This window comes from Ascaphus truei, chromosome 7, assembly GCF_040206685.1.
Source record: "Ascaphus truei isolate aAscTru1 chromosome 7, aAscTru1.hap1, whole genome shotgun sequence".
NCBI classification, from domain to species: domain Eukaryota; kingdom Metazoa; phylum Chordata; class Amphibia; order Anura; family Ascaphidae; genus Ascaphus; species Ascaphus truei.
The window spans coordinates 85,235,622-85,260,240 of NC_134489.1; the positions used below are offsets into that span (position 1 = coordinate 85,235,622).

At 47.0% G+C, this 24,619-nt stretch overlaps 1 protein-coding gene across 2 annotated transcripts in view; it reads left to right on the forward strand.

The window, feature by feature from the left end:
• The window catches only part of ACVR1 (activin A receptor type 1), an 86,060-nt gene that overhangs the window by 44,931 nt on the left and 16,510 nt on the right, over positions 1-24,619 (forward strand). For both annotated transcript variants that reach the window (XM_075609342.1, XM_075609343.1), the window contains exons 5-8: positions 147-246; positions 3,155-3,301; positions 5,202-5,477; positions 7,023-7,220. In XM_075609342.1, the coding sequence (XP_075465457.1) occupies positions 147-246; positions 3,155-3,301; positions 5,202-5,477; positions 7,023-7,220 (721 nt within the window). The remainder of the gene's footprint in view (positions 1-146; positions 247-3,154; positions 3,302-5,201; positions 5,478-7,022; positions 7,221-24,619) is intronic.

A 24,619-nucleotide genomic window follows, 5' to 3' on the forward strand; every position in this document is an offset into this window, starting at 1 on the left:
CTAAGAGAGAATGGTGAAAAGCCGGGTTGTGCTCACGCGTGAATGTGTTCACAAGTGGTATTTTTATTTGCTTTTGGATCTTGAAACACACACCATAAGCCACAGGGACTGCATGTGTTTTCAGCTTGTCTCTTGTATCATTACAGGATCTGTTGGATCATTCCTGTACATCTGGGAGTGGTTCTGGGCTTCCTTTTCTGGTGCAGAGAACGGTGGCGCGTCAGATTACACTTGCAGAATGTGTTGGTTAGTATTGTTGTTGAGACTGACTGGTCACCTGAAACCAGTATGTAAAGTTTGAGACATTTTGAGACATTCATACGTCACACGCGCCACACACACGCCACATGCCACACACACGCCCCACACGCCACATAATAAATACATTTGGTTATTAAAGCTGCAAACCAAACAATATTCTACGTGTTTTAAATTTTTTTTTTTTAATAAATCCGTTCTGTACTATGAGAAAATACTTCTAGCATTTTTTTTTAAACCCTCTCTGAAAGACATTTTTAATATATTATAATGTAACGAGCTGTTTTTGTTTCTATAGCAACCATTTACAAAGTCACATCCTCTTTTGAACCATTTATAAAGTCGCATCCTCCTTCACAGGCTCTGGCACACCCATTTTTGAGCCCTGCCCCCTCTCTAGCAGTGCACCAATTGTATCTAGTGACTGCCTGGTCACATGATCTTCCCCACAGAACTTTGCATCTTGGGTCCTCTTCTGCTGTACTTTAGTGAACCCCTGAGCCGAATCTTCGCCGGTCGACCAGCAACATGGCTAATTACTTCATGCACATATTAAAGGGGGGAAAAAAAACTAATAAAAAAATGGCAGCTTGGACTGCTGCTTTAAAAGCATAAATATGTTTTTGGCCAAACTAAAGTGTTTTTTTTTTTTTTACCTGCGTTTTTGTTTCTGAAGTTGAGGAGCAAAAAGGAAAACATTCATAAATATTTAAATTTGAATACGAGAGGAAAGACCTTTCATACCTAGTTATGTTGTGATATTATTCCTGAGTGCTGTGTTGCATTAGGCTTGTTCCCCGCTGGCTGCTGCAGCGCCCACTGTGGTGGGCGCTGCAGGGACAAGAGCCGCCCCTCAACGGGGCCGGGCCCGCTGCAAGGGGTGGCCGCCGCGCTGCGCCGTCAGGGTTTTCCAGCAGACTGGAAAATTGTGCTCAGTAGTAGCGACGGAGCGTAAGGCCACGCCCCCAGCAGTTCAGCCAATGAGGGCGAACTTGTCGGGTGACGTCATGGCTACGCCCCCCCATGTCTTTCCCCCTCCAGCTCTCTGCAGACCGGGGGACTCGGCCAGCCTGGGGGCCGTATCCTTAAAATGGTGTAAGGGTTGCCTCATTGCTTTTAATTCTCCTTATTTTTCTTCTTTATGACACCATACACAATTCTTTTTGTACCCACACTCCCCATCACTGAGACTTATGTTGTATGGCTCCACTCTTAATCACTGTAATCTTGTAATTATTGTTACATTCTCCGTTGGCGAAGCGCTGCAACTAATGTTGTGTGTTAAATCTATGCAAATTTAGGCTACATAGCAAAATATCTTAACCATGTAACTCCATTGTAATGCGCTGCGGAATATGCTGGCTCTTTACAAATAAACGATAATAGTCTTAAAACAAAGGAAAAAAAAAAAAAGCAGATAAGTTGTGTGGTTAAGAATGTAACCCTCTGCAACTCCAATATATGTTTCTTAATGTGAAGATTTCTTTAAAAAGAATTGCAATCTCTTCGTTATCCCCTTTGAATTGCGTGGGAGGTCCCTCTAAAGCAAAATATTCAACACTTCTATATTAACTGCCGCCAACCTGTGACAGCAGGAACCGCATTATTTTCCTATGGGAAAGGTATAGCTGAGATTTGTAGAGAATACAAAGGACTGGTGCGGTTCTGGTTTCTTTTCTGATTGTGTATTTGCACGCGCGTTCCCATTGTGTGAAGCTCTGACATGCTAATGAGTGGCAGTTTATAACATTCTTGGCAGAAACATTCAGGATTTCCCGACATGCAGTGATAATGTAAAATGCATTAGCCTTCAGTGCATTTAGTGGTGAGGGCTGGTGCCAAGAGATTCCGTTTCCAATTCTGATGAGAGCTTGTTCACCATCAGTCCAGATTGTTTTTCAGCTGTTCCTATTAGACTTTGGTTAAAAGTTTTATGTCGTGTATGCAGCATGGATCAAAACAGATATTCACTCTGTTGTTATGCGACGTAATGGCTTAAACTGAGACCGTGAAATGTAAATTGAAAACCACTGTGCTAGAATTTTTTTCCTGAGGCATGTAGAAGACGGTTTTGCTTTTCATCTGGGATTTCAAAGTCCTAGGATTGCATTTTGTGTTCATTGGCCAATATCTGTTATAAACCATGTACTGTTGGTAAGAAATAATGCTTTTCGTGGAATATACATGTTTAAAAAGGAAGGCTTTGAAGCAGGACGCTACATCATTTTTCTTGTTTAGCGGGCATCCCCATTACTTATAGGAGTGGTTCAGGTAACAAGCTAATTTTAATATCTGTTTATACCAAGGGATTTAATGCAGACAATCAATGCAATATCCTACATGTGCGTTTTTTTTTGTTTTTTTTTAAATAAATCAATTCTGTAGCATTAGATAATACGCACGACTTTATTTTTTTCTTTTCCAACTCGTAATACCATTATAAATTAGTTTTAATAAAATGAGCAATTTTTTTTATTTTTCTATAACCGGTTTAACACACTTCCTTAGCAGTGCAAGATATGTGCAACACTTTCTTATTTGTGATAATTTGTTGGCAATATTCCCAGCAGCTTGAGCTGCAAACTGTAACAATAGATAATGTTACCGTCGTAATGTAAGAATACATTGTAGCTGCTGAGTTACACCGAAGACTTGATTGAAACTGAAAGGCAGAAATTTAGTGAACCCTGGAAAGCAGGATCCATGTTAATTAATCATGGGAAAATGAATCCATAGGCAGCTTAGGTAATTTTGTTTTCAATAATAATAATCAAATCCTGCATTATATTAAAACAAAAAAAGATGTATTTTTAAGTGCTGCTTGTATTGCCTCTTTAAGATAATCAATTGAATCAGAATGTTTGATCTAAAATTATTTGAATGTTTCCCCTCTTAGGAAAGGGACGGTATGGAGAAGTGTGGCGGGGTATGTGGCAGGGAGAAAGTGTCGCAGTAAAGATTTTTTCGTCTCGAGATGAAAAATCCTGGTTCCGGGAGACTGAACTTTATAATACTGTGCTACTGCGGCATGAAAATATTCTAGGTAAGAAATACCTAGTATAGAAGGTGCGTCCCTCATAATAAACACCTTTCCAGCAAGTTACGGAATATATGTGATGGGAATTTGCAAACCGAAGTCCGTGACATCCGGAATTCTCAAACACATCCCGTCGCCGGCTGCGGATAGAACTGAGTCGCAGGAAATTCTTGGCCTGCCTTTTTGGAACTCTGGTTAATGTTTAGGACACTGGGGTATTTAATTAGCAAAAGCCTGTCCCACATACTCTGCAGATGGCTATAGCTCATGGGAATGCAGGACAGCTACTTTTAGTAATTGTTTGATAGCAACGGCTGTTAAATGGAAAACTACAACTGCACAGCGCCCAGCCTGTATTAACATACCAACGATAATGCTGCAATATTAACCCCTATTGTTTTTTATTTGCATATTTCTCAAATTACACCTATAAACACATGATGATGTTATCAAAGATGGTGCGCGCCTGTTTAATTTTAGAATGCCTCGCAAAATAAATAGAAGTGCAAGGCTGGAATATCAGATCATGTATGCAGGTGGTTTACAATGGTGCACAAGCTGCAATATTTTACATATGACCTGGAGTTATTGAAACAGATGGAAATTAATTCAATTCATAGTGAAAACCCAATGATTTTCACATTCATTATAAATGTGAATAAGGACTTTATTGGCTAGGAGCTGCTGAGATTTCCCTCTGTCGGATACAGTGGGGCTACACTTCTATTAACCCTTATTCCACCAGACGGGACACAAGCCAATATTAGAAATAATATAATTGCTTCCCCCTCTGGCGTCGACTAGAGAAGAGCAATGACAACAGGATGGTTAAAAGGAGATAATCTGGGATTTAAGACAACTGCAAAATCTCAAATTACTTTGTTTACACAGAACTTTCAAACATGGTTTTAAATACACTCGGCTGATTTTAGATTTTTTTCCAGTGCATCTATCAACGAGATTTAAACCCATTAATCCTATCACTGCTATTAGTTCACATTGACTGCTCATTTAAGTATAACTTATCCAGCATTCATCTTTGTCGTCAAGTCCAGAGTTTTCATTCTTTAGGCCACTAAAGTTTAAGGACAAAATACAGTACTGCCACGTATGTTCTGTCTCTTCCTGACACATGCCCGGTGTATTGTGTGCATGTTCAGACAATAGTATATCACATCAAATGATTACTTCTTGTTCTAAAAGGTATTGAGCCGCTAGTTCTACAAATACAGTGCATCCTCTTGTAAAAGCGCATCAATTAAAATGGGTGTATATGCAGGGGCCTGAGGCTTGTGTTTTGTGTTCAGTATGTTTTCAGCTTCTCCCTTTTTTAGCATCATTTTACAAGAAGACGCTTACTGTCTGGACAGGCACCTTTGCAGTAGGCCATTACCTTTTTAATAGCTGGATTAAACCTAACAACACACAGACCCGTACATGTGAGTTAGGGAATTGAATGCGTTTCTACTTGAGATTCATCATATAATGCATTCAAAAATGCTAAACTAAGCTACGGAGCTTAAATGTAGGATTAGACATTTAAGGATAGCATGTTTCTTCTTGAGCTGTCGAGGGTAAACTGTACATGACATTATTATTATAGTTGTACAACGCTTGCCAGTGCTTTTCTGGCCAGGTTTATTTGTCTAATCGCTCTGCTGCCTGCTACTATTACGCTGTCAAGCTGGTGACCCGATCTACTGATCACAGAAGCTGCATTTGGGCTGTCGAATGAGAATATTTGGGATGGTGCAGAAGGAACATTCTAAACCTGAATTTGCTGTAGAAGAACATTCAATTCCATTTCCACTGTGTTGCTTTTAATACCATGGCAGTATCGAATCATAATAACCTCAGAAGACCATTTTTTTTACAGTTTATTTATACATTGCTTTTCTATTTTAAGGTTTCATTGCCTCAGACATGACTTCCAGAAACTCCAGCACACAGTTGTGGCTAATAACTCACTACCACGAGATGGGGTCTCTCTACGACTACTTGCAAGTCACCACATTGGACACGGTGTCCTGTCTGCGCATCGTGTTGTCGATAGCCAGCGGTCTTGCACATTTGCACGTGGAGATATTTGGCACTCAAGGGAAGCCTGCCATTTCTCATCGGGATCTAAAAAGCAAGAATGTCCTCGTCCGAAAGAATGGGCAGTGCTGCATTGCAGATTTAGGTAAACTAATGTTTCCGTCACACAGGTATTTCCCCACCTGAGGCGCTGCCCCCTCCTAGTGGCCACAGGGGTTCAATTCTGTGTCACGTGCCCTTGTAGAAGGTTGAACCGAAGACTGTGAAGCAGTTGGGAGGGAGGGAAGGAATGAGAGCATCTGCAGGGTGGGACATGTTAAGGTTCACATTAAAAATGCATATTCTTTTGCTGCAGAGTTGGTAAAAAAGAGAACATTCACATTAATGGAGATCAGGGTCCAGAATCTTAGCAGGTAGTGTCATACATCACTGCTTGATTGAGGTGCTAAGCAGCTTTCGTCTGCTAAACAGGCACACAAGGTGCTCTTGCAGCCGGGAACAGCCTTCTAGACGTTTTCAATATCTTTTGGAAATGTGATCTGCTAAGCACTTCAGCTGTGCAGTGATCTTTTAATGATCAACTAGGAATGCAAGTTGTCAATAGGGGGTAATCGTGGGCTTTTCCGGAAAGCATTTGTTTTGAAGCAAAGTTTTAAGACCTCCGTTTACAGTTTGTAAAAAACGTTTTAGCATGTAGAGTACTGACGGACAGCAATATCCTCAAAACATCTGTTTCTAATTGAATGTAGTGGGTTAGATTCATTATTGTATTCGTGTCGGAATTTAAACCCCAAATATCAGAAGACCACTTGCAATGGCGTTTCATGCGTTCCTGATTTGAAATAATAGCGTTCAGTGGGAGGGGCTACCTTGAAAATGGGATGATTTATGATCAAGGTGCAAGGGAGGATATGGCATCCACAATGAGCCAGTCTTTGGTATCCTGATGAGTGGTGTTTGCATGTTAGTACGGGACAGGCATTTACATGACATGCTCCTGATTTGATGCTTTAACTTTCTATTCCTTACTCTTCCCAGCAGATGGCAGCATTTATTCTACTATCCCCTTTGCTTTAACGTTCACATGTAATTGTATACACCATAGAATAATAGTCCCTGGAAATATATATATATTTTTTTTAAACTGCTTTTGTTAAGGGTTGAGAATTTCTTATTTGTTTTATTTATTGTAATTCCTACTAGCCTAACCACTCAATGCCATCACCGTGGTGCAGTTCAATTGTGTCTTTAAGTGTGGCTGGGCTGTGGCAGAGAAGGGGTTAAGGGATACCTAACTTCACACCATAAAAATATTCCTTTTGCATCTTTCGATTTTAAAATGACCGCTGTTGCACTTAATTTGCACGTGCATGTAATGCGCCTACCTGATTTGTAAAAATAACACCTTTTAAATCTTCATTATTGCAGTAAGTAGCATAATATTCAGGTAACTTTTGATTTTTGACTGCCAAAGCATATGTAATACATTTCAACTACTGCGGTTCTGCTGGTAACTTGTCTGTTATCAGTGGGACAAGCATAGCTGAAGAGGATCCTGCTGAATTAATGAGTAACTTGTGTGTTTATACAAGTGCAGCTTTAGTGAACTTTACTAGCAATGGAACATATTGCAAAAAAATAAAAAAATCTAGCCTGTTCCAGTCCTAACCGCAGGTTTATATTGTTTCAGGGCTTGCTGTGATGCACTCGCAAACGACAAACCAGTTGGACGTTGGGAACAATCCTCGCGTAGGAACTAAACGCTACATGGCGCCCGAAGTTTTAGATGAGACGATCCAAGTGGATTGTTTTGACTCATACAAAAGAGTTGATATTTGGGCTTTTGGTCTGGTCCTCTGGGAAGTAGCCAGGCGCATGGTTAGTAACGGTAAGTTATTCGTTATTCTTTTTCCTTTCATTTAAAACCGCAGTCTGCGTTGACCGCCATATTGTTTTGCTTTTAATATTTAACTTGGGAGTTTTTTTTAAATTCATTTTTTTCCAATCTGATGCTACGTTCAGGCGATATATATGTAGCCATGTATCCCCTTGGCTACTAATCTGCCCTGCCTAATACATAAGCCCTCGTACCAGTGCAGGCAGTGTTGGGGTTAAATCTACGCCCTGCTGTAGTAAGCAGATTCCTTGACTGACAGCGTGGATGGCCTGAGGCCTAGGTACCGGCCACCCAGGGCTGAGACCTCAAGCCCCGCCCCTGTTTATAGCAGGGAGTGGCAGTTGGGAGTTGGCAATTCTACCCTCTCCCCTCAAAGGAGTGGGTTGTTATTCTATCCCCTCCCGCAGGGGAGTGGGAGCTGTTACCCCTTACTGCACCACGGAGTAGGGGAGCAAAGGATAGACCTTTGGGGCCTCGAGCCCTGGGGGTTGATTCCAGGGACCAGAGGAAATGCATTGTTGATTGTGTACGGCTGTACTCAAAGACCAGTTGCTGTTTTTATACTCCTGCCTGTGACTGCAGTTTATCAGGGGGAGTGCAAAATGGTTTTCCTGCAGGAACTGCACACAGCTCTGCTGGGGCCTGCTGGAAAGGGAGGCGCTGCACCCATAAAGAGCTGAGAATATCCTGAAAGCCTGTCCTGTCTTCCCTCTACCATCGACGGACACTCGGATATCCTGTAAGCCTCACAGGTACAGCACAGCGACAGTACAGGTAACAGTGACATCTCCCTTAGGGTGGGGGAACACCTGTTACATTTGGAAGCGCTGCTTCAGATAATCAGGACAGGCTTTTGCAGTTAGAGAAAGGAGGTACGCTCCTGTTATGTACGAAAGGGGGGAGGGGCAGGTGTAGTGTCCAAGGGGACTCTTGCCCAGCAAGGGACCAACTTCCCCGTCAGTGGAACTGCAGCCTGTGCTGCTCCCTAATATGTTCTAGTTAAATTGAGAGGTGCTTGAAAAACACTGTATCAAGGCCGTTTTCAGAGGACTGATGTGTGGGCTCCTGGGGGTGTTTTGGGATCCTAGTGACCCAGAAACTTCGGAAGGGGACCATGGCATCACGGGTCCAACCACTAGTAATTCTGTTTGCAGTATGGCAGATAGTGTCCGAGGAGGGGCGCTTGACCTCAGGCAGCCTAGAACCTCAGTTTTAGGAACTGCAGCGACTACGCGGTCCCCAGCACAGGGAGCTGCAGTGTGCTCAATCTGAACTGTCCACGTTTGTGCAGCGTCCCGGGGGGGTGGGGGGGTGACTCTCGAAGATCGGGAGGCCAGAACCTATGGTTTAAAGGAGCAACAGCAATACAGCAAGTGAAAGAGCGGTTCCCGCCAAAATCGGGAGGACTGTGTGGGGAAGTTTGCAAAGTTGCAAGCTTTCTGTTGCAAAATTGTGCTTAGTTCGGCTGCGAAAACGAAGCTCCGCCCACAATAAGGGCTGGGTTCGGCGAGAAAGCAAAGCTGTGCCCACCTGCTGTGACTGGCTTGGCGAGAAAGTGAAGCCATGCCTATCTATAATGTGCCTGTGCTCCTGGATCCACCATGGGGAGGAGGCAAGTAATGTTGTGTTACCACTAGCGGCATAGCTGGACGTGAGCTACCGCACCCTCATTTGCGCATGGTGAGGCAAGGAGCAGGAGATATCTAACCCTGTTCCCGCTCAACGTCCCTACCATGGCTGAATGTATGATCTCACAATATACCCTGCAAGGAGGCTTCCTGCTTGTGAGACTAAAGGGGGAAGACTTCCTATAGTGCATCTGTTCAATCTGTCACTTTCCTGGGGGAGAAGTGAGCCTGGAGTCGAGGTGTAAGAGGTGCGGGACTTCCCATCTTAAGCCCAAGGTGGGGCTACCACTCGCACCGAGCCCCTACACCTGCACGAGGCACGGACTGCGGAATCGGTAGGGGACACTCCAAGAGGACAGTGTGTCTCTGCCCCGCATTATTCAAGAAATGTATCTGGTGAGATGACCGCCTGGGAGGAGGCTGAGGCACTTCCGATGGTGGTGCACAAGCGGGACCGCTGTTTGCAAACCACCGCCAGCGATGGCGAGGTTTCCCGGTCCTTTTCCCCAGGGGGCTTGTCCAATGCTATGTCTGAAGAAAGTGAAGGGGGGAGTTCCATCGTGATGCTCCGGCCGGAGTGTCACCCAAGTGCTGCTGCTGTGGAGATGCCAAGGGCGAGCGGGAGCGGAGTCCCATATCTGTGATGACATCTAAGGCGACGGCGCACCAAGGCCTTGGAGGTTCCTCGTGAGGCGGCGTTGGATGTGCCTGTTCCCGGCCGGGAGACCCACGCAGAAAGTATTGCCGTTGTGGGACCCCATGTTTCAAGGGTATGGTCATCATATGAACCGGACACGGTTCTTTGTGTTCAGCTGGGATATTGTGGATCATTGGTGGGAGGAAGGAGAATTCTCTGTGGAATAGACGACAGAGGCACTCAGACTAAGAGATAGGAAAATTAAACTAGGGTTGATACAACCAACTGGTTTAACAATAACATATCAAAAACAGCTCTCTCATGAACCACTATTCTGGGTGGTTCCCAGACCTGTTGCTGGAAATTAACCAAAATCAGTTGGGCTGACAGATTAATAGGGCAGAGGTACCGTCAGTCCCATGGGTAAGATTACACCTATGTCTCTAAGCCCATAATGAGGGAAATAGAGGCCAACAGAGAGGAGTGGTTGAGGGGTGCGGTCCTAGACTAGCCTCCATGTGTAGTATCTCTCGGTACTACAATGATGAATAAGTATGTTATCTCATCTGAGTATGGAGGGGTGGAAAATATCTCTGAACTGGGTGCGAAGAGAGTGTATTCCGTTACTATTCCCAACACACACACACATTTGTGTGAAAAAGAAAGTACACCCTCTTTGAATTCTATGGTTTTACATATCAGGACATAATAACAATCATCTGTTCCTTAGCAGGTCTAAAAATTAGGTAAATACAACCTCAGATGAACAATAACACATGACATATTACACTGTCATAATTTATTTAACAAAAATAAAGCCAAAATGGAGAAGCCATGTGTGAAAAACAAAGTACACCTTATGATTCAATAGCTTGTAGAACCACCTTTAGCAGCAATAACTTGAAGTAATCGTTTTCTTTTTCTTTTCGAGACTTTATCAGTCTCACTTTGTTGTGGAGGAATTTTGGCCCACTCTTCTTTACAACGTTGCTTCAGTTCATTGAGGTTTGTGGGCATTTGTTTATGCACAGCTCTCTTAAGGTCCAGCCACATGATTTCAATCTTGTTGAGGTCTGGACATTGACTGGGCCATTGCAACTAAAAACAACAAAACAGGCAGCGCTAACCACAATGATATGACTAAGTATATATCGCCCTATGTATAAATGACAAATCATGCATAAGGGGCTGCCCAAGATACAAAAAACTGACCCCCTGGTCAGAACTATAGTATGGAAAAGGGAAAGTATCCAATGGCGCCTATATATTATATACTTCAAAAAGGATATATGAAAACCAAGCCTGTTGGCTGAAGAAACGTAGCTCCTCACGTTGTGCTTAAAGAAAAGAGAAAGCACAACACATAGCGTAATACTGTAAATATAAACGAACAACACTTAAGACAACATATAACAGCTGAGAAGTAGATAGGTGAAATTACACTATTAAAACATTTAATAACAATTATAAATAATTTATAATACACATGGACATATAAAATAAGCAAATGAAGTAATAAAAAATTGATTAAAGTACTCCGCACCACCGATGGTGATAGTAGCAATGCCTACTCACCAGATGGAGTAGGTAAGTAAGCGGTGGATAGTTTAGAGTATCCCCTCTCGTTTCGTTAAGCTGCTCTCTGCTGGCTGGCGTCTCCGGTACCATGTGTGTGTAGATCTTCATGCGGGTACTTCCGCAACTCGCTTGGAAAGCCGCCCAGATGGTATGGAACAGCAACAGCTGATTCAGCACGCCGTCGGCATCAGCAGGCTAGCTGGTTAGCAGCGAACGTAGATTCAACAGCAGCAGCTGATTCAGCACGCCGTCGGTATCAGCGGGCTGACTGATCTGCAGCGAACGCAGATTTGTAGAGTCACAGACTCTGTATTTAAGGGACTTTGTTGGACTTCATATTTTATATACCCCTGAGGAAGAAAGCAGAGAGCCTTTCGAAACGCGTAGGGTGGCGTTTTTAGTACTCTACACTTTGGTGATTGTATCCCCAAGCACTGCCAATTCTGCGTTCGCTGCAGACCAGTCAGCCCGCTGATACCGACGGCGTGCTGAATCAGCTGCTGCTGTTGAATCTGCGTTCGCTGCTAACCAGCTAGCCTGCTGATGCCGACGGCGTGCTGAATCAGCTGTTGCTGTTCCATACCATCTGAGCGGCTTTCCAAGCGATTTGCGGAAGTACCCGCATGAAGATCTACACACACATGGTACCGGAGACGCCAGCCAGCAGAGAGCAGCTTAACGAAACGAGAGGGGATACTCTAAACTATCCACCGCTTACTTACCTACTCCATCTGGTGAGTAGGCATTGCTACTATCACCATCGGTGGTGCAGAGTACTTTAATCAATTTTTTATTACTTCATTTGCTTATTTTATATGTCCATGTGTATTATAAATTATTTATAATTGTTATTAAATGTTTTAATAGTGTAATTTCACCTATCTACTTCTCAGCTGTTATATGTTGTCTTAAGTGTTGTTCGTTTATATTTACAGTATTACGCTATGTGTTGTGCTTTCTCTTTTCTTTAAGCACAACGTGAGGAGCTACGTTTCTTCAGCCAACAGGCTTGGTTTTCATATATCCTTTTTGAAGTATATAATATATAGGCGCCATTGGATACTTTCCCTTTTCCTGGGCCATTGCAACACCTTGATTCTTTTCTTTTTCAGCCATTCTGTTGTAGATTTGCTGGTGTGCTTGGGATCATTGTCCTTTTGCATGACCCAATTTCGGCCAAGCTTAGCTGTCGAACAGATGGCCTCACATTTGACTCTAGAATACTTTGGTATACAGAGGAGTTGATGGTCGACTCAATGACTGCAAGGCTCCCAGGTCCTGTGGCTGAAAAACAAGCCCAAATGATCACCCCTCCACCACCGTGCTCGACAGTTGGTATGAGGTGTTTGTGCTGATATGCTGTGTTTGGTTTTCGCCAAATGTGGCGCTGTGCATTATGGCCAAACATCTCTACTTTGGTCTCGTCTGTCCAAAGGACATTGTTCCAGAAGTCTTGTAGTTTGTTCAGATGCAACTTTGCAAACCTAAGCCGTGCTGCCATGTTGTTTTTAGTGAGACAAGGCTTTCTCCTGGCAACCCTTCCAAACAAACCATCCTTGTTCAGTATTTTTCTAATTGTACTGTCATGAAGTTTAACATTTAACATGCTAACTGATGATGAGCACCCCTATCTTGGTGAATGCCTGCCAATCTGTCTCTGACAACTTGGACTTGTATGGGGTTTAGTGTGTCGGACAGGAAAACGATGTGTCTAACATTTTAATTGACTATTTTTCCTAAGTAATTTGGAGAGGAAATAAAGATGTTTCATGCACAGCAGTAAATGAAAAATAAATATTACAATTTTTGTAAAGTGTATAACATTTTTGCCAGTAAAGCAACTGATTTAAGCTTTTACTTTTTTGTTTTGCAAAGTGTTAAAACTAAGGTGGCATCGCTATCTATAAAGACCGGCTAACTACATTGGTCCATTCAATGGTATAACAACGTGTAACAAATCTACATCTCTCCAGGACCAATACATCTTTTGTGATGTTACATAGAGACAGTACGACACAGATCTTACAGCTCTGGAGGCTTGTAATAAATCATTCTAGAGTTTAATTTCAAGACGTTACTTAAACTGAATAAAGGAAAAGTTTTCGGTAATTCAAAATGATTTTTTTTTTTTAATCCACTCATTTTTTTCCCAGGATGGAAATCTGGGCGCCCCCTGAGCTGAACATCAGTTCCCGAGATACTTACCAGTGAAGTTACTGGGTTTAAATCTCCCCCAAGCAAATAAAATGACTGCCAAATCGTGGGCCAATAGAAAGCCGCAACATCAGTTGCAGCTTTCTATTGGACGGCCATTTAAATCCACTTTTAAAAACCAGGAAGTGATACCGATGACTTTACCGGTATGTATCTACAGTATCGAACTGAAAATAACGCTGAAGGACACACTGGTTCCAATCCCGTTTAAGAAAGGCGGGTTTGGTTTGTGAGTGAGAGGCTTGCTGATTTAAGATGTTTGAATCTTGATGACATCGTGATGACTGCAGGTGCCCAGTTTGGTTGAGATTTTTTTGCAGGCCTCTACATTATAAGCATACTACTTGTGTTGGTGAGGTTTTGAGAGTTCTGTGCAGTATAATTTTCTATCTGGACCGTTTTGGAATCCTTTAGAAGGTGTCATAGCCTACCACAGCTCCGCTCTTTGTAATAATCTGAGGTTTTGACTGTGACCAACAATTTTGACCAAGCCCATGCAATGGTAACAAATGTAGTTGAGATATTGGATTTCCATCAGCTATATTTCTCCGCTTTTGATTTGCTATATTTTGAGACATGATTGGCAACTGAACCTTCTTGTTGGGTGCATTCGAACCGAAAAACACAGATTAATGGGAAACGCGCTGCCCCAGCAATCGGTAGGGAAGAGAGCGGGGGCCTCTATATTGGGGAAAAAACAGAGCGTAAAAACAGAACATTTACCGCCCCAAAATTTTGCCGCCCTGGCCTATTGGGAAATCCGCCACTGCACCCAACCCCTCCAAGCTCTGAACCCAAACCCACCACACCATATATATTTGTGACAATGTATACAACAAAAGACAAAAAGCCCTAGTGCAACATCCAATATGGCAACTTATATAGTTAAATACGTTACTTCTCGTAAGTAAGGGTATTTATTCCAATTTTTTAGCCAAATTATTTTTAAGCCTGTAACCACGCCATGATGGGCCCTTTTTATAGGTCCTAACAGTATATCCAAACGTTCTCTTTACCTCTCTGATAGAGAAAGAAGTCTTAATAGACTGTTCATTCACAGGTGCCCCACAAGAGCTGCTATTTAAAAGTGGGCAGAGTGAGTTTACAATCAGGCAGGAGGGTTCCCAAACCTCTGTATGACAAGTAAAACTTCTATGCACTATAAGGGAGGTGTTATCATATCGTACAACTAACTTGTTATATCTTGTTTTTTTTTTTTTTATAGGGTTTTTTGTATACAGTTTTATTTTAGTGTGGCTGCTTAACACAGAGCTCCTACATAATAGCACTAATTACCAAATGTTTTATCAAAATTCAAGTGCTAGAGACTTCAGTTGGACTTTAGTTTATAATGATAACATTTCTATTTTCTTTTGTCATCCAACTTGCATAACTATCAACTAAAAAACAGAGATTTCAATGGTAGTAGAATGTTACGTTTTGTACAGTGCCTTAAATGTGGCCACCATTGTGAGTTTTCGGAACTCTAAAGAATAGTAAAAATAGCATCATCGTGGAATCCCAGCTACTTTCTTGTCTCGTTGAAACAAGATGGAGTAACTAAACCCAGGAAAAGCAGTAACCCATTTCCAAACACGAGGATGCTGCTTCTTGAAATTCTGTTTAACCCTTTAGATTCCCCATGATGTGGGCACTATGTCCTGCTTCTGGCGCTCCACGGGCCCTGTGATGTAGTGACGACTTTATGGGCTTAATTCTCGTGTTCTAGAGGGGATGGTGTGACATGATCTGTGCGGCAGAAGAACGGAATTGGAGAATTCCTCTTCTGTGTGGCTCGTCCGTGATGTCCGGATCACTTGATCAGGAGCAGTCGCGGAATTGTGATCTGCTCGAGGGCCTGGGGTTAACTTGCGATGTTTTGTGGTGGTAGAGAACATATGATTTGCTTGAGGAAGCATACTTGCAAATCCATTATTTCTTGCTTTGTATAATGGAGGTTTTGCGTGCTTCCCCTTATTGAACATCTTGAACTCTCTTGGATAGACTCTGCATCAACTATTATTTATCTTCAGTGGAGGTAGAGAATGGCAGAGCCATAAGCAATAAACTAAAGTAGCCAGGAGCGGTATACTGTAATAGTGTTACTAGTCAGTGCTGGCTGTTTAATGAATGCCAAATGGATTTTGAAGTTAATTTCCTGGAACACTATCTATAATGCTTGCAAAAGATGTGTGTGGCGTTTCTGGAGTTCAACATGAAACACTGGGCCAGTTAGGAGAAAGAGCATGCTTTCAAAACACTTCACTTTGCTAGAACTCATCTATTTTCTGTCTCTCTCTTTGCAGATAAAATAGGAACGTTATTTTATTTATTTTTAGTCACATAGTTTGCCGATATGCGTTTTCAGTATAGAAACATATATATATATATATATATATATATATATAAACCATAATACTGAGTTAAGTTATGGTGAGTAAAAAATGTGACAAAAACCCTCCACAGGAAAGCAAATTTTTTACTCACCATAACTTAACTCAGTATTATGGTTTAGCCCAGGCCTGCACAACTCGTAAAGCGAGAAGGGCCGAACTGCTCCAAGGAAAAAAAAATTGGGCCGCACGGATAAAATCATCATCATCATCATCATCCTCATATCTCCCCCAGAACCCCTCACTATCAACCTTTGCGATACTCCCCATCTATCTCTCAGACCCCCATCTCCCCCTCACCCACACACATAATACTCCCTCTCCACATCAAACACACAATACCCCCCTGCACACCACACACATCCCACCCCCCTGCACCTCACATCCTTCTCCCCCCGTGCACCTCACACCACTCTCCCCCCCTGCACCTCACACCACTCTCCCCCCCTGCACCTCACACCACTCTCCCCCCCTGCACCTCACACCACTCTCCCCCCCCTGCACCTCACACCACTCTCCCCCCTGCACCTCACACCACTCTCCCCCCTGCACCTCACACCACTCTCCCCCCCTGCACCTCACACCACTCTCCCCCCCTGCACCTCACACCACTCTCCCCCCCTGCACCTCACACCACTCTCCCCCCCTGCACCTCACACCACTCTCCCCCCCTGCACCTCACACCACTCTTCCCCCTGCACCTCACACCACTCTCCCCCCTGCACCTCACACCACTCTCCCCCCTGCACCTCACACCACTCTCCCCCCTGCACCTCACACCACTCTCCCCCCCTGCACCACACACCACTCTTCCCCCCTGCACCACACACCACTCTCTCCCCTTGCACCTCACATCACTCTCTCCCTTTGCACCTCACATCATTCTCCTCGCTTGCACCTCACATCACTCTCCCCCCCTGCACCACACATCACTCTCCCCCCCTGCACCACACATCACTCTCCCCCCCTGCACCTCACAGCACTCTCCCCCCCTGCACCTCAGATCACTCTCTCCCCTTGCACCTCACACCACTCTCTCCCCCTGCACCTCCAATCACCCCTGCACCTCCAATCACCCCTGCACCTCACATCACCCCTCCTGCACATCACCTCCCCCCTCCTGCACATCACATCCCCTGCACCTCACCCCCTGCACCTCCTATCATCCCCTGCACCTCACATCACCCCTGCACCTCACATCACCCCTGCACCTCACATCACCCCTGCACCTCACATCACCCCTCCTGCACCTCACATCACCCCTGCACCTCACATCACCCATGCACCTCACATCACCCCTCCTGCACATCACCTCCCCCTTCCTGCACATCACCTCCCCCCTCCTGCACATCACCTCCCCCCTCCTGCACATCACATCCCCTGCACCTCACCCCCCTGCACCTCCAATCACCCCCCTGCACCTCCAATCACCCCTGCACCTCACCCCCTGCACCTCACCTCCCCCCTCCTGCACATCACATCCCCTGCACATCACCCCCTGCACCTCCTATCATCCCCTGCACCTCACATCACCCCTGCACCTCACATCACCCCTGCACCTCACATCACCCCTGCACCTCACTCCTCCTGCACATCACCCCCCCCTCCTGCACATCACCCCCCCTCCTGCACATCACATCCCCTGCACCTCACCCCCCTGCACCTCCAATCACCCCTGCACCTCACCCCCTGCACCTCACATCACCCCTCCTGCACATCACCCCCCCTCCTGCACATCACCCCCCCTCCTGCACATCACATCCCCTGCACCTCACCCCCCTGCACCTCCAATCACCCCTTGCACCTCCAATCACCCCCTGCACCTCCAATCACCCCCCTGCACCTCCAATCACCCCCCTGCACCTCCAATCACCCCCCTGCACCTCCAATCACCCCCCTGCACCTCCAATCAACTCTTGCACCGCCAATCACCCCCCTGCACCTCCAATCACCCTGCACCTCACCCCCTGCACCTCACATCCCTCCTCCTGCACATCACCCCCCCCCCTCCTGCACATCACATCCCCTGCACCTCCAATCACCCCCCTGCACCTCCAATCACCCCCCTGCACCTCCAATCACCCCCTGCACCTCCAATCACCCCCCTGCACCTCCAATCACCCCCCTGCACCTCCAATCACCCCCCTGCACCTCCAATCACCCCCCTGCACCTCCAATCACCCCCCTGCACCTCCAATCACCCCCCTGCACCTCCAATCACCCCCCTGCACCTCCAATCACCCCCCTGCACCTCCAATCACCCCCCTGCACCTCCAATCACCCCCCTGCACCTCCAATCACCCCCCTGCACCTCCAATCACCCCCCTGCACCTCCAATCACCCCCCTGCACCTCCAATCACCCCTCCTGCACCTCCAATCACCCTGCACCTCCAATCACCCCTGCACCTCACCCCCTGCACCTCACATCACTCCCCTGCACCTCCAATCAACTCCTGCACCTCCAATCACCCTGCACCTCCAATCACCTCTGCACCTCCAATCACCCCTGCACCTCACCCCCTGCACCTCACATCACTCCTCCTGCACATCACCTCCCCCCTCCTGCACATCACATCCCCTGCACCTCACCCCCCTGCACCTCCAATCACCCCCCTGCACCTCCAATCACCCCTGCACCTCACATCACCCCGCCTGCACATCACATCCCCTGCACCTCACCCCCCTGCACCTCCAATCACCCCCCTGCACCTCCAATCACCCCCCTGCACCTCCAATCACCCCCCTGCACCTCCAATCACCCCCCTGCACCTCCAATCACCCCCCTGCACCTCCAATCACCCCTGCACCTCACCCCCTGCACCTCACATCACCCCTCCTGTACATCACCCCCCCTCTCCTGCACATCACCCCCCCTCTCCTGCACATCACCCCCCCTCTCCTGCACATCACATCCCCTGCACCTCCAATCACCCCTGCACCTCACCCCCTGCACCTCACATCACCCCCCTGCACCTCACCTCAATGCACCTCACCTCACCCCCCTGCACATATCCAAGTTCGGATCAGGGGGGGGGAGCGGCCGCAGAAGAGCTCAGCTGGCTGTGACTTCCCCCTCCGTCCCACGTTGCGAGCTGGGGGTGGGGGTGGTGGGAGGGAGCAAGGAGCGGGCCCTGCGGATGCGCGCCGGGACCGCGGGGAATCGCCGCCATTTTGTTTTTTTCAAAGTTTTTTTTTTTTTCAAAGTTTTTTTTTTTTCAAAGTTTTTTTTTTTTTTTTAAATCTCATCGAGGGCCACACAGAGAGGCCAGGCGGGCCGCATGCGGCCCGCGGGCCGCGTGTTGTGCAGCCCTGGTTTAGCCTATCCCATAGCCTCTCTTGCATTCCCAGTAAAATCAACCCCACACTGATGAGACCCATCAAAGTCGAAACAGCTGTCTGTGGGTGGTTTTCTGGGTACGCACCTTAACCCTGGCTGTGCTCAAAGCTGTGACCATGCAGCAAGCTTAAGCCTATAGGGAACCATGTTAAAAATGGTTATTGAGGCAAAAAGTGACACTGTGTGCTCATTTGCATGTCATTTCCCAGAATCCCTTGCTGCAGTGGAAGTGCTGTATGCTGGGTGATAATGGGGAAAGGCGGGGTTGCAGACCTGCCTAAGACATGCAGATGAGCATACAGTTATATTTGCATATATATATATATATGTATATATATATATATGTATATGTACGTTCTGTTCTATAGGGCCACACTGCATTGCAGAGCAAATACATGGGGTGTAAGACTTTCCGTGCCAAACTGGGCTTTTTCGCCGTTCCGTTATCCGCGGAAAATTTAAAACGCGTCTCTCGCCATCTGGTGCATCTGAGCAGATGGCGGTTTGATTTTAGTTTTTGGAACTTTCACTACTAGAGTGAGATTTCTCTATCCGGAATTTTGTCTGCATCAGGATTTTGTTATTGGGCTATCTTTGTACGCAATTAATTACCTGTTTTCGATCCTAGAGTCGGAATTAACTGGATTTGTATTTACTTATTAAAAATATTCACTCGTCCCCTTTACACACTTCACTTTGATGTTTTACGTTCCAGTTTATTGGTGACGTTTAAGGCGCTGTGCTTCTCAACTCATTTTGTGTGTATATTCTTTCATTTGGTAGGTAGATGTCGATGAGCTTTTTTGCAGTTCACACATTAAAGACCACTTTTTTATTTTACAGTTTAAACGTGCAATGTATATTCCTTTGCAACATACCAGCTGTTCTTTCTATTTGGTTCAAAGTTCATATTTAAACATTGTGCATCAGGAAGCAAATCAAGCATTCGACGACCTTGAATTAGTGTCCTGTGCAGTTTTCTTTGAATATATCTGTCTGTGTGTGTGTGTGTGTGTGTGTGTGTGTGTATGCGCATTATGTCTCCATCTATAGATCTCTATCTATATCGTGTTCATACTAGGTTGCTGCCCTATATTTCCTGACACCTTCTGCTTACTCCATGTCAGAAGTACCTATTTCTATTGCTGTGCGTATGTGGCTGCGCAGGCATTGATGGCCCTTGTGACTTGATGAGCAGAGGTCAGGGTGAGACATAATTGCAGTTAAGGGATGGAAAAATCCTGGGCGCCTAAAATTCCCCCCTGGCGCCTCTGCTGGTTGCAGAAATGACTGACCTGTCAATCACCGCTGCGACCGACAACAGCTGTAGTTCCTTTACCCAGAATAGGCAGATCTAAAAACAAGAAAGTGTGCAGACTGCTCTCACATGTAATATTTTAAACTTGGGATATGGCTAATTTCTAAATTAATACAGCCACCATTTGTGTCACAGTATTGACAGACTTACAGCTGCAGTTTCATGGGGGATTAACGTTATGGCATTAATATGTTATACAGGCATACCCCGCATTAACGTACGCAATGGGTCCAGAGCATGTGTGTAAAGCGAAAATGTACTTAAAATGAAGCACTACCTTTTTCCACTTATGTTGCTTCAGTACAGGTAGGGACCCTGTATTGCTGTTCAGGACGTGCTGACAGGCGCATATGCGAGCTGCCGTTTGCCTATTGGACGAGGGAAATCAGTGGGTCACTACTACGGCGGTCTATAGGGCAGAATAAGTGTCCGTACTCACGAAGCGAGCGTTCGGACACACGGGTGTGGGGCTATTGAAAATATGTCCTTACTCGCGAGTGTACTTAAAGTGAGTGCCTTTAAACCGGGGTATGCCTGTATAGGTTAAAGGCATGTGACTGTCTCCCTACGATGAAAATGAACTAAGGACGGTGACATGTTGAATAAGTAAAGCTTTAAAATTTTCCTGTGTGTAGCTGTGCTGGAGCCTGCTTCTCTTCCACTCAGAGCTCCCAGGCAATTGCTGAAGAATCAGGTCACTCCAGAAACCGCTGCCTCTGCCATGCCGCCACCAGATACCCCTGAACATCCTACCCCGGGGTTGGAAGTGGAGGATTTAGTGGACCCCCTCGTGGAAACACCGAAGGGGAAACCCACTCTAGGACTGAGAGAGACCCCCGCAGGGGAGGGTGAGGGTCTTGAGCCTTTCAGTCAAGAGGAGCTTAGGGAGTTGGGGCTCAGTGAGGAGTCTTCTGGCACCGTGGAGTCGGTGGACTCTTTGACCCCTGTTATCCCTGCCCAGGAGCTAGATGCTTTCCTAGAGGATACCCTCCACAAGCATAAAAACTTGAAGGTGAAGTTGGCCCTTGAGAAGTGGAAAGATGCCTCGGTCATTCTCCATTCTCTCGGAGCTTACATCAGGGCCAACCACAAGGCCAAAATCTCTGGGGCTATCCAGATACGTGTCCTGAAGTTTGAAAAAGTGATGCGAGACCACGTAAAGGCTTCTCGGGGTATAGTACCCTGAGCACCTGTGGGGAACCAAAAAACTCCTGATTACCAATGGCGTTAAGCATCGGTACGCTAAATGTTAACGGCTGTAAGGATGGGTTTCGCAGGTTCAAGGTACTCTCCTTTTTGCAGAAGGGGAAGTATTCTGTGAGTTTCCTGCAGGAAACCCATACCACTCCAGAGGCTGAAGCCAGCTGGCATTTGGAGTGGCGAGGCAGTGTCTTCTTCAGCCATCTCACTTCAACATCTAGTGGGGTGGTGACCCTGTTCTCTGAGTCTTTTTAACCAAAGCTGCTGCTTGCCAAAGCTGTTGTTCCAGGTCGCCTGTTGCATATCAGGGTCCGACACGAGGACTACACGTTTAATTTCCTGAACGTGTATGCTCCTGCCACCGGACCCCTGAGAAGGCAGTTCTTCGTCAGAATGTCTGAATACCTGGAGACCGTCGACGCGGACGAATACGTGGTGCTTGGGGGTGATTTTAACTGTACCCTCGAGGCTCGGAAGGACCGGAATGGTCAGGAGCCACACCCGTGTTCTGCGTCGGCCTTGCGGGAGGTCATCACCCGCTACTCCTTGGTAGACATCTGGCGAGAACAACATCCTGAGGCATCCACTGAGTTCACCCATGTTAGGGTGTTTAGGGGTGAACGGATGTCCTGGTCCCGGATCGACAGGCTGTATATTTCCAGCCACAGCCTGTCGCGAGCCCAGTCCAGTGCCATTAGGCTGGCGCCGTTTTCGGACCACAATTGTGCGTCCGTGACGGTGACGCTGCTACCTGCAGCACCTTCGGCCGCTTATTGGCATTTCAACAATACGTTGTTGGAGGACAAGGGGTTTGCGACGTCTGTCCGAGACTTTTGGATGGCCTGGAGAGGTTGCAGGTCAGACTTTGCCACGTTAGATCAGTGGTGGGACGTGGGCAAGGTTCATCTGCGCCTCGTATGTCAGGAGTACACCAGAGGTGCCAGCGGGCGGCGCGATGCTGAGATCGAGGCCCTCAGGGAGGAGGTGCTCGATCTCGAGAAGCGGCTGTCTGTGGCGGGAGACCAATACCTGCAGAGTATGTACGTGGAGAGGAAGTGCGCTCTCCGGGACTTGGAAGATCGGAGAGCTCGGGGGGCGTATGTGCGATCCCGCATCAACTTCCTTCGAGAGATGGATCGCGGGTCGCGCCTCTTCTCACGCTGGAGAGAAAGAGGGGAAACCGTAGACATATCACATGCCTGTTGGCAGAGGACGGTACCCCTCTGACTGACCCGGAGAGCATCCGGGACAGAACCCGGAGATTCTATGTAGATCTTTTCTCTCCGGAGTCCATCCAGCCAGATAAATACAGGGTCTTATGGGAGGGGCTTCCCACGGTCGGTGAGGATGGAAGGGAGCGGCTTGAGTTACCTTCGACTCTGGCCGAGCTCTCTGAAGCCCTCAGTCTCATGTCCTGCGGAAAAGCGCCGTGTCTAGACGGGCTGACTGTGGAGTTCTTCCGGTTTTTCTGGGAGATGCTGGGACCTGATTTCACCGAGGTCCTAGCCGAAGCCCTGGAGATCGGTGAGATGCCACTTTCGTGTCGGCGGGCAATACTGTCTTTGCTGCCGAAGAAGGGGGATCTCCGTCAGATCTCTAATTGGCGACCGGTCTCACTGCTCAGCACGGACTATAAGATCGTAGCCAAAGCGCTTTCGCTGAGGCTGAAGTCCGTGCTGGCAGAGGTGATTCACCCCGACCAGTCCTATACTGTCCCGGGCCGGAGCATTCATGACAACATTTTGCTGGTCCGGGACCTGATGCACTACGCGCAGAGGACTGGTCTATCACTCGCCTTCCTGTCCCTAGATCAGGAGAAGGCGTTTGACAGAGTGGATCACCGTTACCTTATGCAGACCCTGCGGGCGTTTGGCTTCGGCCCACAATTTGTGGGCTTTCTCCAGATGCTGTACGCTTCTGCAGAGTGTCTGGTGAAGATTAACTGGTCCCTGACGGCACCTTTTGTGTTTGGTCGGGGAGTGCGTCAAGGGTGCCCCCTGTCTGGGCAACTGTACGCGCTGGCCATTGAGCCCTTCCTCTGCCTACTGAGGAAGAGGCTTACCGGGCTGGTGCTGCGGGAGCCCGACATGCGGGTAGTCCTGTCGGCTTATGCCGATGATGTGCTCCTCGTGGCCCAGGACCTAGATGATCTAGAGCGGGCACAGGAGTGTCAAGAGGTCTACACCGCGGCCTCTTCTGCTCGGATCAACTGGTCCAAGTGCTCCGGCATCTTGGTGGGTCCCTTACAGGTGGACTCTTTGCCCCCCACGTTTCGTAATATCTCGTGGGGGAGCGATACTCTCAAGTATCTGGGAGTCTACCTGTCTGCTGCGGAGGACCCTGCCCCAGAAAACTTCAGTGATCTTGAAGAACGGGTCATTGCTCGTCTGGGATCATGGGTGTATCTGTCGACAATGCTTTCCCTTAGGGGTAGAACCCTGGTGATTAATCAGCTAGTGGCCAGTCAGCTTTGGCACCGGCTGATAGCCATGGGTCCGACCCCCGAATTTATCAACAAGATCCAGAGGAAGTTGATGGATTTTCTCTGGATGGGGAAGCATTGGGTCTCTGCGGGAGTTGCGTGTCTCCCTTTGGAGGAGGGTGGACAGGGAGTGGTGTGTGTCCGCTCCCAGTTACACACTTTCCGCCTCCAATACCTGCAGAGATACCTATTCGCAGATCCGTCTCCGCAGTGGTGCCAGCTGGCAACCTTTTTCTTTCGCCAGCTGCGCAATATGAGGTATGACCGGCAACTTTTTTTCATCAGGCCCGAGGGTTTAGGTAGAAACCTCTCGGAGCTGCCGGCATACTATCGGGACTTACTGAAGGCCTGGAAACTGGTCTCCGCGACCAGGAAGGAACAGGCGGTGGGGGTTGATTTCCTCGCCGAGCCCCTGCTGTATAATCCAGCAGTGGGGGCTCGGATGTTGGATTCACCCTCTATTTGCCGCCGGCTAATCCTGGCGCAGGTGACCAGAGTCGGGGATCTCCTGGACTATGAGCGACGGGATTGGGTAGGGGCAGAGGTGCTCGCGCCCCGTATGGATCTGCGTAGTGCCCGCGTCCCTCGTCGTTTGATCCAGG